Source organism: Microcaecilia unicolor, chromosome 3 (assembly GCF_901765095.1).
Source record: "Microcaecilia unicolor chromosome 3, aMicUni1.1, whole genome shotgun sequence".
In the NCBI taxonomy this organism is placed as follows: Eukaryota; Metazoa; Chordata; class Amphibia; order Gymnophiona; family Siphonopidae; genus Microcaecilia; species Microcaecilia unicolor.
In genome coordinates this window covers 383,624,094-383,637,712 of record NC_044033.1, presented here as the reverse complement: position 1 = coordinate 383,637,712, position 13,619 = coordinate 383,624,094, and the positions used below count along the sequence as shown (strand labels likewise).

General features: G+C 45.6%; 1 protein-coding gene across 1 annotated transcript in view; it reads left to right on the top strand.

The window, feature by feature from the left end:
• CIB4 (calcium and integrin binding family member 4) overlaps positions 1–13,619 on the top strand; it is a 45,264-nt gene that overhangs the window by 20,587 nt on the left and 11,058 nt on the right. The window contains exon 2 of the mRNA XM_030195124.1: positions 6,060–6,204. Within this exon, the coding sequence (XP_030050984.1) occupies positions 6,060–6,204 (145 nt within the window). The remainder of the gene's footprint in view (positions 1–6,059; positions 6,205–13,619) is intronic.

The following is a 13,619-nucleotide window of genomic DNA, read 5'->3' as shown; positions in this document are numbered from 1 at the left end:
AGCATGTCAGTTAAGGGAGTGGCCATTGCGGAAAAATGAGGGATGAACCTGCGGTAATACCCTACCATCCCCAGGAATCTACGCAATTGTTTCTTAGTGTTTGGTCTGGGAAACTCTTGGATGCTTTTAACCTTATTCAATAAGGGCCGGACCTCTCCCCTTCCCACATTATACCCTAAATACTTCACCCGGTACTGTGCAAAATAACATTTTTTTGGGTTCAGGGTGAGACCTGCATCCCTAAAAGCCTGCAGCACTGCCTCTACCTGGTTTAAATGGGTGTTCCAGTCTCCACTATGTATTACCACATCATCCATATAGGCGGCGGCATATGCCTGATGTGGTCGGAGCACCCTGTCCAGCAACCTCTGGCAGCTTGCAGCTGCTGAATTAAGGCCAAAGGGCAATCTTTTGAACTGGTACAGGCCTATGGGCGTACTAAAGGCGGTCTTAGCTTGCGCCCCGGGCGTAAGGGGAATCTGCCAGTACCCTTTTGTCAAGTCTAGGGTGGTGAGATATTGGGCAGATCCTAACCTGTCCACCAGCTCCTCAATATAGGGCATAGGATATGCATCTGCTTGAGAGATATTATTAAACTGGCGGAAATCTATGCAGAATCTCCACTCCCCTTCGGGTTTTGGTACTAACACCACTGGGCTGGACCAGGGGCTATTTGACTCTTCGATCACCCCGAAGTCTAACATTTCCTGGACCTGTTTTATCACCTCCCTCCTTTTCATGGGGGACAGCCTATATGGTTTTTGCCGAACTACTTTCCCCCTTTCTGTTATGATGTCATGCTCCACTAGGTGAGTATTTCCAGGGCAGGCCGTCAACACATCATCAAACCCTTTTAAGAGCCTTCCTATTTCTTTCTTTTGTACTTATGTCAACCGGGGATTAACCCCTGGTTCACCGGGCTTGAAAATATCTCTTATTTGCGGTCCCAACTCCTCTCCCTCCTTTTCCTCCCCTCGGGTCTGAAAGCCTACCCTTGCTACCCAGGGTTTCATCAGGTTAACATGGAAAGTTTGGAGCCTCCCCTTTTCGTTCGCCACCTCATATGTAAGAGGCCCAAGTCTCTTCCTCACCACCCAGGGACCCTTCCACCTAGAGGCAAACTTATGAGGATCCTCTGAGATTAGGATAAGGACCCTATCTCCTATTACAAACTCCCTCTCACGAGTACCCTTATCATAATGTTCCTTTTGACGATTTTGGCTCTGTTCCAGCCTATCCTGGGAATATTCCTGTAACTTATCTAACCTGGCCCTCAGATCCTGTAGGTATTCGACCACTGACTGATCGGAGGTGTCCGGGGGTACCCAGTGTTCCTGTAAAATATCTAAAATTCCCCTGGGCCTCCGTCCAAACATCAATTCATAAGGCGCAACTCCTAATGAGTCTTGCACCTTCTCCCTGTAGGCATATAGCACGAAGGGCAACAGTTGGTCCCAACCTGTCCTATCCTCGCCTAATGCTTTTTTCAACATACCCTTTAAAGTTCTATTAAAACGTTCCACCATCCCATTAGTTTGAGGATGGTAGGCCGCTGTACGGATATGTTATATTCCAAAAGCCTCCCACACTTGCCTTAAGGTACTTGACATAAAGTTGGACCCCCTGTCAGTCAAAACTTCTTGGGGGAATCCCACCTCACAAAAGATTTTTATCAGTTCCCTGGCAATGCCCTTCGCTGATATGCTTCTCAAAGGTATGGCCCAGGGGTACCTAGTGGCCATATCCATAACCACTAAAACATAGAGGAAGCCTCTTCGAGATTTTGTTACCGGGCCAATAATATCCATTGCGATTCTCCTCCCCGGTTGTTCCACTCTAGGAAGGGGTGTTAAAGGTGCCCTAGGCGGTAGCCGGTCTGCCACCTTCTGACAGTTGGGACAGGACTTGCAATACCTCTCCACCTCCCCATAAACTCCTGGCCAATAAAACCGGCCCAATATCTGAGTCAGGGTAGCTTGGGAGCCCTTATGCCCCCCCAAAGGGTGATCATGCGCGAGCCTTACTACTAGGGGACGGAAAGCTTGGGGGACTACTAGCTGTCTCCCCGCTTCAGAGTTCTCCCAATTGGGTACCCTGCGATATAGAATGTCCCCCTCTATCATGAACCCCGGGGCTTCCTGGCCCTCGCCCTGTCGGGCCCGTTCCCAGGCATATTCTAAAGTAGGGTCCGTGGCCTGCTCCCTATGAAACTGGGGAAACTGCTCGCTCAATTCTTTCGGGGCTACTGGCAGATAACTTTCTCTTCTTGCCTGCTCCAAGGCCTCCCGTCTGCCCCTCTGCTCCTTTTTTTTCAAAGCTTTCCCCTTTCTCTCTTTTCCCGGCTCCCCTAAGACCTCCCCTTGAAAAGGAAAAATACCTCCTATTCCCTCTTCCTCAGCCTCAGGGACTCGCCGAGCCTGAGAGCGGGTAGTGACCAACACTCTTTTTTCACTAATACACTCGGTAAAGGGGGGCCAGTCCCTTCCCAAAATCATCTCCTGTGGCAGTCTGGGCAGAACGGCCATGGCTATCTCTATCTCCCCTGTGGGCCCCTTCACGTGAACCCTATGGAGGGTATAACGAGTACTGGCCCCATGTATACATTGAATAGCCACTGCTCCCTCATAGGTATCCTTACCTCCTGTCCTCCTCTTTCTTATTTGTTCCCATAACCTCCTAGAGATCATGGACTGGTCTGCCCCGGAGTCTAACATGGCTACAATAGGTAAACCCTCCACCTCCACCTTGGCGGTATACCGAGGCCTAAACCCTTGGGCAACCTGCGAGGTCCATCCCTCTCGACCTGGGCAATCCCTCCTGAAGTGCCCAGTCTTCCCACACTTATAACAGATTTTTCCTTCATACGAGGGGGCCTTTTTTCCAGGGCCTGAGGGCACTACGGGCTTTTTACCACCCCAGCCCTCATCGGGTTTCCCCCCCTGGGGATCTGTCTTAAAGAAGGAACTTTTGGACCCCCAGCCTCCCTCAGGTCGGGGTTTCCCAGCCTCCAGGTCGGGTCCTCCCCAATGTTGGGCTTCCAAATAACACTCCAACCCGGCTGTCACGGCCTCCACCGTCTTACAGCCCCTTTGGACCAATCCTGCCCTAATCTCCCTGGGGAGGCCCTGCAGGAACTGCTCCACTACTAATTCTTGAAGAATCTCTCCCGTGGTGTGGCGATCCGGTTCCAACCATTTTTTTACCAAGTCCATCAGTCTAGTGGCCACCGCTTTAGGGGTTTCCCCCTTTTCCCATTTAGTGGACCGAAACTTACGCCTATAAGCCTGGGTACTTAGTCCATATCTGTCCTTAATGGCCTCTCTCAACCTCCCATAGTTGGCAGCGTCCCCAGGAGCCAAGTCTCTAAAGGCTCCTAGAGCCTCCCCAGATAATGAAGGCACTAACCGCATGGCCCACTGCTCTTGTGGCCATCCCGCGGCCACTGCCCCCCTCTCGAATGCGGTCAGGAAATCATCTACATTATCCTGCTCAGACAACTTTCCCCAAGTAAGTGAGTTCATGAAAAAAGGGCCTACCGCACCGCCTCCTCCGGGCCCCTGTCCAGTTGCGCCGGCTCCACCGCCTCTTGGAGCCTCGATCCCTCTCTGAAAAAAGTCCTGGAGCATATTCAGCACCGGTTGTTGCTGCTCTCGTGCTGCCGTCAAGGAGTCTTCCACCATCTTCCCCGTCAGTTCTTGCTGTTTCTGGAACTGCATCGTCATCCACGCGAAGATCTCCTTGGGGTCCATCCTTGCTCTGGAACAGCGACTCCTGGTGGGGAAAAAAACAGAGGACACCTCCAAGTTCGGTTTCACTACTTATGTTTCCCCTTTTTCTAGGATCCCTTTTATTTCCCCCAATCTAGGCCCCGCTTACCGGAACCGCAGACGGGTCTGCGCCTTTCTCAGCGTTGGCCCCTCCGTCGGGCTTTTCTGTCCTGCTGGTCTTGGCCTCCTCGAGCGACAGGTTCGCGAAGCGATCCCACTCCTGACACCAATTGTAAAGTGGATCCTCTTTTCTCCTGGGTTGCAGTTCTTCAAAAAAAAAAAAACCAAACAAAAAAAACACACACACCTGTCTGGTTCCCCTTTTTTCAAAGAAAAAACAAAAATAATGATCTCTCCTGGTCCCCTGGAGAGTAGCAGAAAAAAGAAAAACAAACCCAGGGCTCAATTCCACCCTGGTTTCCAAACACAGTTCAATTTTTAGCCAGGCTTCAAAATACAGCTCAGTTTAGTCAGGCTTTCAAAACACAGTTCAGTTCTAGCCAAGCTTTCAAAAACACAGCTCAGTTTAGCCAGGCTTTCCAAAACACAGTTCAGTTCTAGCCAAGCTTTCAAAACACAGCTCAGTTTAGCCAGGCTTTCAAAACACAGTTCAGTTCTAGCCAAGCTTTCAAAACACAGCTCAGTTTAGCCAGGCTTTCAAAACACAGTTCAGTTCTAGCCAAGCTTTCAAAACACAGCTCAGTTTAGCCAGGCTTTCAAACACAGTTCAGTTCTAGCCAAGCTTTCAAAACACAGTGGCTCTGCGCGGGCTCAAAGCCTAGGGTCCCACCCTCTTGGTCAGTCATACTCCTACCTGACCTCCTCCCGCATGACCCGGCTTGGCCCCGCTACTTCCTTGGCTTTCGCTGAGCCAGAGCTGAAAAGTCCATCGGCTCTTCCAGGGTGTTCTCCGGTTCAGTCAACTCCATAGGGCAAGGCTCACTCTCCTCCTCCCTCTCCTCAGGAGCCCAATCCATATTCTCCTCACCCCGCCCCTCTCCCAGCTGCCCACCCTTTTCTTCATTAAAGTTCTGTGGAGTCCCTTCTTTCTCCACCCACTTGTTCCACCACCTCTTCCACCAGGTTGGAGAATCAGCCTTACTCCTTCCCCTGCGGCCCTCCTCTGGTGACTCCTGGGAATGCACATAGTTTCTCTTATCCCCAGGCTCCCTTGGGGCATGCTGGGAGCTGTAGTTCTTTATTTCTAGTTTTTTCCTGGGGAATGCCTGCCTATAACGGGGGTATTCTGGCCTATCCCCGGGTTCCTTTGGGGCCTTTCCTACATACTCTTTACAATATATATATATATATATATATATATACACACATACACACAAAATTTTTAAGTAATTAAATAATTTACCCTTTGTGTAATCACATAGTAATTATCATATGTGTGTTTGCTTGCTGTTTCCACTTAGTATTATATTTTATTACTATCTATATAATAAATAATATATTTCACATCTTGGCATTGTCTTTCTTGGAAAGTACCAGCAGAAAATGAACTTGGTTAGGTGCTGTTTTCCTACTGAATTGAATAATCCCTTAGACAATGACAAACCTATATAATCTCTGTGAATGTGGTCACTGAGCTTTGTTTGCCAATACAGTGATTAGCAGACAGCATACTACTACAAATCCATTAAAGGATACTAGCATATACCAGTAACAGCACACCTAACATTTAGGCACTCACACTTACACACATAAATTATGTTATTTTTTAAGTTACAGGTGTAAGTGGGAGCTCTGTCTATGTCCTGCACATAATCCACCCTTATTACACTTTTTTTACAAATATGTATTAAGGGCCTCTTTTTCAAAAGCACATTAGCAGTCCCTAAAAATAAGTGTACACAAAATGCTAGAGACGCCCCCTATGGGTGTCTCTAGCGTTTAGCATGCACTAATCATTAGTACACACTAACAACGCTACCGCATCTTTGTAAAAGACCCTCCCTAAGTATAGTAAGTTAAGCAGGTATTTGCAGATTAGTGCTTCAACACCCTGCTAGCACTTAACTTAAGTACTGGTATTCTAAAAACTTGTGCACGTAAATATGAGCACCTGGGTTATAGAATTGCCTTAGAGAATGATAATCCTGTGCACGGGTATAGTGACTAGTGGATCACATAGCATGAATAGTGTGTGAATTATTTGATTCTTTGGTTATTTTGATGATGCTATTAACTGGTTGGTTATTATTTTATTTTACTTTATTTTCATTTTGCAGTGCTTCTAAGTAATAGAAAGTCAGCAGACTTCAATAGCTTTTTCTTTACATTCAGGTAAACCCTTTCCGTGATAGAATTTGTAAAGTATTCTCTGGAGACGATGGAACTTTTTCTTTTGAACATTTTCTAGAAATGGCTTCAGTCTTGAGTGACCAAGCTCCTTTCAAAATAAAAATAAAATATGCTTTTCGTGTTTATGGTAAGTCTTCCTAATGAAAATGTTCTACATTATTCTTCAGAGCAAGATTTCTTTATTACTTCTTAAAAAGTCATAATTGATCATTTTTTCAAGTAGTCAAATCAACTTGATTGCATAATAAAAAGAGACTTTAACAAGCACATTTTGAAATAAAAATACTTTGTATTTTTTAAATTATTTATCTTTTTATTTGGTAAGTTTATTGGTACTCATTGATAAAACAGCACCATTGCATTGTGGCTAGAAAATATGCTCACTATGATGACTTCAAAAACAGTTCAAAGACTGAAGTGAACAACTGTTGAAGAAGGAAAAATGAGTAGTATTAAAATGTCCAATACCCAGTGAAATGTTTAGTAGGGTAACGTGACAATTTAAAAATGAGAATAGATGTAATAAAAAGATATTTAATATAGTTCATTTCTGATATGTATATTGTATAAAGACTAAAAATACTACACTTAGCTAAAGCATCTGCCTGTACTATATGCATAAAACTCTGGCTAAGATATTCAGATTCCTGCATGGTTTTTCAACCTTTCATCTTTTCAGGGTAGATAAAAGTTTTACTAATTTGAACAGAGTAATAATAATAACACTTGGGACCATTCTCTTGTTGTGTATAGCCTATGGAATAAAAGATTAAAGAATCGGGCTCTTTGGTGTTAATTATATAGAAGGGTGCTTTGGTTAAGTGAGTAGGAACTATTTGGTACTAGTTTATAGTAGGGTTGCCAACTAGCCAGTTTTTCAATGGCCAGGTCAGCTGCCAGCAGACCTCTAAAACCGTCAATACAAAAGCCAGTTTCTCTGTTCCTAACCATGGTCCCTCTCTCTCCCACTCCTAGTATATCTCTCCTCTTCCCACCCTCTGCTCCTGTCAAGTCCAGAGTTTTTCTCTCTTTCTCTCACCCCCACCCCTACGCCACAAGTTCAGCATCTGTACCTCATCTCCCCCCCCCCCCCCCCCACACCATTCCTCCAAGTTTTGTGTGGGGATATGATACTGACAGACCAGTATCTCAGCAATGAAGTTGTCTTCTGCCCCATAATCTATGAACACTTCAGTGAAGAACTCGGGTTCCAAATCAATAGCAGCTGGAACCAAAAACTGGGTGTTTGGAGCTCGTCGAGAGGGTTCCAGTCCTGCTTCCCCTGCCAGAACTAGACTTGCGGGTTTCCTGACTTCTTAGGGCAGTGGTAGGGGTAGTGCCCTTTCTCACCGCAGTACGAGCACAAATCCTGTGCCTGTCTCTTCTGCTTCTCTTGATCCAAAAGCCCCAGCTGATCCACCTGCATAGGTTCCCCATTGCTGGCAGGTGAAGCAGACTGAGAAGGGGGAGGTGCAGGTTTATGCTGTAATATTGGAGCCACCAAAAAGGCCTAAGACCAGCCATGCATTCTAATGCTCACTCACAGAAGCGGATATCCACTCGTGTACATAGTAGAATGAGATCATCAAGATTTGTAGGGAGCTCACGCTTGGCCAGTTGTCTTTAATCTGGGAAGACACACCTTGCCAGAACAGGGTGGCTAAGATCTTGTTATTCTATTCCACCTCAGCAGCTACGGTCCAGAACTGAATAGCATAGTTGCCTAGGTTCTGCGCCCCCTGTCGTAAGTTCAGTAGCATCATAGCCGCCGAGATAGCTTTGCCAGGTTCCACGAAAATTCTTCGCAAATGGACAAGAAATTCGACCAGGTTATTCAGTAAAGGGTCATTCCTCTCCAAAATAGGGGAAGCCCAGGTAAGGGCAGGACTAGAAAGAAGGGATATGAGAGAGGCCACTTTGGCCATATCAGAAATGAAGTCTCTTGCATCTAATTCAAATACAATTTGACATCAATTCAAGAACCCCCGGCAGGTCTTTGGGTTCTCATTGAAGCGAGGAGGTGGCATGACATGGATCCCCATGCCACTGGGAACAGCCAGCAGTCCAGGTTCCATGATAGAAAGTGGGGCTGCTGTTAGAGCTACCTCTTGCCCTTGGATATTGTCCATCCGATGGATCAACATTTGTACGGCCCCAGATATTTGTTGCAGCTGGAGCACAAACTGCTGCAACAGCTGCAGAGCAGGTGACTTTGTCATTATCATGGCCTTCACAAGCAGTCATGATCCTGGGTGGTGAGCCCTGGAACCATAGCCGGGTTCCTGACCATGGCAGAAAAGTCATCTCTGAAGGAAGAGAAAAGGTAAGCCAGAAGCTGGAGACAAGGCAGAAACTTGGCAGTGTAGGAACCAGGAGACCAGTGGGCTTGGCAGCAGGAACCAAGAGACAAGCGGACTTGGCAGCAGGAACCAGAAACAAGCAAACTTGGCAGCAGAAACCAGGAGACCTGTGGACTTGGCCGCAGGAATCAGGATATAAACGGACTTGGCAGCAGGAACCAGGAGAACAGTGGACTTGGCCGCAGGAACCAGGAAACAAATGGACTTGGCAACAGCAACCAGGAGACCAGTGGACTTGGCAGCAAGAACCAGGAGACAAGCAGATTTCACAGCAGCAACCAGTTGCGAAGGCACTCAAGGTGGGCCTTGGCTTCCCTATAAGCACCCAGGCCCCTGACTCCTGCATGTCCCACTGTTGTCCTGCCACTGGCCCAATAACAGGTGGGCTGCCAGGCACATGCATGCGCTAGAGGGGTGCACTCAACAGCAGGACAATGAAGGACGTTGTCCACCAGGCCACTACCAGAGCGGTCAGTATCAAGGTTTGGGGCTGGGATCACGGCAGCTCCATGACAACCTGAGGACCCTGAACAAAGTTCTTACCAGGCAAAGGGTTAGGATGGGTTTCCTAGGCTCCCTAAGTTCTCTTCTCCAAAAATGGGACTTGCTATGTTCTTGGGGCTTAAAAGATACATATACCTATACACAGATACATCCAAGTCACAGGAATTATCTAAGATTTGTCATATGGAAACAACATTGCCAGTATTGCATTCTGCCTTTCTTTATCAAGTCAGCTACGTTTATCTTCACAAAATGCCTAGGAGTTGAAGCAGTATCTCCACACAAACTGGGGGTGCACATGTTTCCCTATTTGGACAACTTTCTAATGAAGCCCACTTCTTGAGAAGGAACAAAGAAATCAGCGCAAGTAACCATTCAGGGGTTGCAGTGCTAGGGTTTGTCTTAAATTTTCCCAAGTCTCATTTAAGCCACACACATGAACCAGTGGCGTTCCTAGGGGCGCTGACACCCAGGGCGGATCGCCGATGCGCCCGGCCCCCCCCCCCGGGTGCAGCGCCCCTCTCCCCAGCGAAATAACCCCAGGGTGCAGCGCGACTCCCCGGCGAAAGAACCCCCCGGTTGCACGCCGCTGGGGGGGGGAGTGCCGCGCGCCTCTCGGCTTTTCGTTTCCATGCTCCTTCTGCCCCGGAACAGGTTACTTCCGGGGCGGAGCAGGGAGCATGAAAACGAAGAGCCGACAGGCGCGCGGCACCCCCCCAGCGGCGTGCACCCGGGGCGGACCGCCCCCACCGCCCCCCCCCCCCCTTGGTACGCCACTGACAGGAACCTTGCTGGACACAACTCAAATGACTACCTTAATTCCACATTAAAATGTCACAATTTTGGTATTCATTGTGAAAGAAATTCAGCAGTGTCAAGTATCAGCTTATCAAATGGAGGAGTGGCCTAGTGGTTAGGGTGGTGGACTTTTGTCCTGGGGAACTGAGGAACTGAATTTGATTCCCACTTCAGGCACAAGCACTTAACCCTCCATTGCCCCGTGTAAGCCGCATTGAGCCTGCCATGAGTGGGAAAGCGCGGGGTACAAATGTAACAAAAACAAAATGTTGAGGATGCTGGGCTATATGACATTCAAGTTCATGTAACACTTCTGGCATGCTTTAATTTGAAGCAGACTCAATGGCCCTTACCACTCAAAGGAACCTTTGAGACGTGGTATCTGTCAGCAGTCCTTGGCGGGACTCATTTCCTAGTAGATTTCCCATTCCTATCTGGCAAAAGGATTGCCCTTCTAAACTCCTCAACCATTCTCAACCAAGCAACTCTAATGGCAGATGCATCCAAACTGGGATGCTATTGTATTTATTTTAATTTATTTATTTAGTATGATTTATTTACCGCTTTTTTTACAGAATTCACTCAAGGCGGTGTACAGCAAGAATAAGCCAAAGAAAAGCAATAGACAATTGCAGCAGTAAAAAATATTAAAATAGCAATACAAAGCATGGCATAGTATACTACTTACAATGTCAAAACAATGCGTAATAAAACATATTAACAGACAGCGTAGAGTATAATCAAAGATGAAACATATAGATATGTAAGAGAGTAAGAGGAGTTAGAAAATAAGGGGACTAATTTAAAGAAAGTTGCACATGAAGTCAGAGAGGTGCTTAAATATGATCTCAGCTAGAGTAGGGGTGGATAAACGTGTCCTGTAAGTGCACAGTATGTGCAGCCGGTGCCACCATTAAGTAGAGGTAGTCTTGTGTTAAGCAAAGCCTTTCAGGAAGTACATTCCAGAATGCGGGGCCTACTCCAGAGAAGGCTCGCTTGTGAGTATCACATTGTGTAATGTCCTTTGGAGGACCTTAGTATCATTGGAGATATGTAGAGTAGAAGGTGATCCTGTTCTTCAAGTACTCTGGTGTAGGTGAGTTTCACACCCAGGGGGTATGGTTTGCTCAGAAACAATGTCATCAGGTAAAATTTGTAGAGCTAAGGGCAATATGGAACACTCTAAAGGTTATCCTGGTTCAAATGGACAACCAGGTAATCATATACATGTGAATAAGCAGGGAGGAACAGGATTGTACCTTCTTTGTTCTGAAGCTATCAGACTGTGGAAAGGGGCCATTTTGCACCAAATGTTCCTCAGAACTACATATCTGGCAGGGGAGAAAAACATCCTGGTGGACAAATTAAGTTGAGTGTTTTCCCCTCATGAGTGGTTCCTGGATGACAAAGTTGCCTGCAAGATCTTTAAAGAGTGGGGCACCCCTCTAATTGGCCTTTTTGCCACTCTATTCAACAAGAAAGTATCTCAGTTCTGCTGTAGAACTGGGATGCATAGCAAATAAGCCTCAGATTCATTTCTCCTGCTTTGGGGCCAGGGCCTTGAATGTGCATCTTCCAATTCCCCTCATAGCAAAAAATGTTCTGAAACTCAGGCAAGGCCAAGGAACTATGATGCTAATAGATCCTTATTGGCCAAGACACATTTGGTTCCTGTTTCAGCTGGAAATTTCCAAAAGAAGTCCAATAAAACTGGAATGTTTTCCAACAATAATCATGCACAGAGAATGTTGTTGCATCCTGGCATTGTTGCAAGGTTAACGGTAGCTTCTCTGAACTTCCCTGATAGCTTCTCTCGGGTTTTGTTTGCTTCCAAAAGAGATTCAGCTAGAAAGGCATACAAGTTTAAATGGATGAGGTTTTCTGTCTAGTGTGTTGGCAGGGCCCTAGATTCTTTTCATGCCCCCCACAAACACTACTTGAATACATCTACCTCTCTCAGAAACACATCTCAAGACTAACTGTGTTAGGATTCATCTTAATGCAATTGGAGCCATCTCTGTACATCCTATAGTTCAATTTATGCTGGGCTTGCTTCTGTTGAAGGCTCTTATCAAGCCACTTGCAGCGTCATGGAACCCTCAAGGTTGTTCTTACTCAGCTGATGAAAGCTCCATTTGAGCCACTGAATACCTACAGTCTGAAGTTCTTGATCTAGAAGGTCTTGTTTTTTGGTAGTGGTTACTTTAGCTCACAGAGTAAGTGCATTGCAGACTCTAGTGTGTGATCTATCTTACACTAATTTTTGAATAATAGAGTAGTTCTGCACCTCCATCTGGAATTTCCATCTTAGCCAATCAATAGTCCTACCAACCATTTTTTCCCCTAAATCTCATTGGTGAGAGCTATAACAACAAAATAGTTGAAAGTTAGGAGGTAGCCTAGGCAAAGTTAGCATTTCTGAGTTACTGTCTTTCTAAGCTGCATACCCTATTCCTCTTGCACTGTGAGAGGCCTCTAACATTCCTTGTTATCTGATAAGCACAGAGAGGCCAAGATTCACAGTACTAGAATACTAGAGGCTTGTAAAGTCCATAGAAAGTCCACCCAGGATGGGGGGCTGCCGACAGCAAACACACTCTCTCTAATTGGGTAGAAGATTGCATTTTCTTTATTTATGCCTATACAGGTCTGACTCTGTTCATGTTATTGGCTCATAAGATTAGAGCTATAGCAGCGTCAGTAGCCCACTTGAGATCAGTCTCCTCTGATGTGATTTGCAGGGCTGCAACGTAGACCTCTGTCCACACATTCATAACCCATTATTGTCTAGAACAAGGCTCCCAATGGCAATGTGGCCATTAGAATATATTTTGGATTTAGAATCCAACTCTATCCCCCCATCCCCCACAGGCCCCAGCTGCAAAGGACTTAAATATAAGCAGGCATACGCCACCACCTTCTCCTACAGAAGTACACAGTTATGGAATGGGTTACCCCCAGCCCTAAAAACTATGGACAATCTAAGCAACTTTCGCAAATCTCTGAAGACGCATCTCTTCAATAGAGCCTACAAAAAGAACCCATAAAGACACAAATCACCTCCTAAACTATCCAACCTAACACCATCTTCCCTAACCCCTCATCCATCTTCTGTTTACTTTTGATTGTATCCAATATCCTGTCATGACTTTGTCAAAACTATACTCTGTAAGCCACATTGAGCTTGCAAATAGGTGGGAAAATGTGGGGTACAAATGCAATAAATAATAATAATAAATAATAATTATATTCACTTCTAGGCTGCCTTCTAAAATTTTTAGTTATTAATTTTTTTAAGAAGAAGGAAAAGTTATAGATGTTGTAAGACATGGCTTGTTTCTGTCAAAAACAGTTTTGGTGTTTGCTCACTGCAGCACCTCTGGGTCTGATTTTTTCTTCTTTCTATTGAAGGAAACCTGTTGCTAGTGTGTCCCATAAGTAAAGTTTCATCTATCTTACTTGCTTGTCTCCAGAGAAAACTGTTACTTAGCTCTAGCAGATGTTCTCCAAAGATAGCAGGTTATGAGTTCATACAATCCTCCCTCTTCCATGAGGAGTTGAATTCTAAGAGCTTGCAATGAACTGATGGGTTTACATGTTACAGCTGCAGTCAGGAACAGGTGAACATGTGCAGTGAGACATTCTCAAAAGCTCTGTAAAAGTGCTGGAGAATTGTTTCAAGTGCAGGCTTAGTCATATGATGTCATTCAAATTTAAGGATTCCTATCTGCTGTTCTTGTAGAACACCTGGTATAGGTAACTGTTTTTTATAAAGCACATCAAAATGTAATAAAAATGTTTAAATTAAAAAATGTTATACGCTCATCCATTTATTGATACTGAAAGACATAGGATTATGTGAGGATCTTTTCTATCTGAA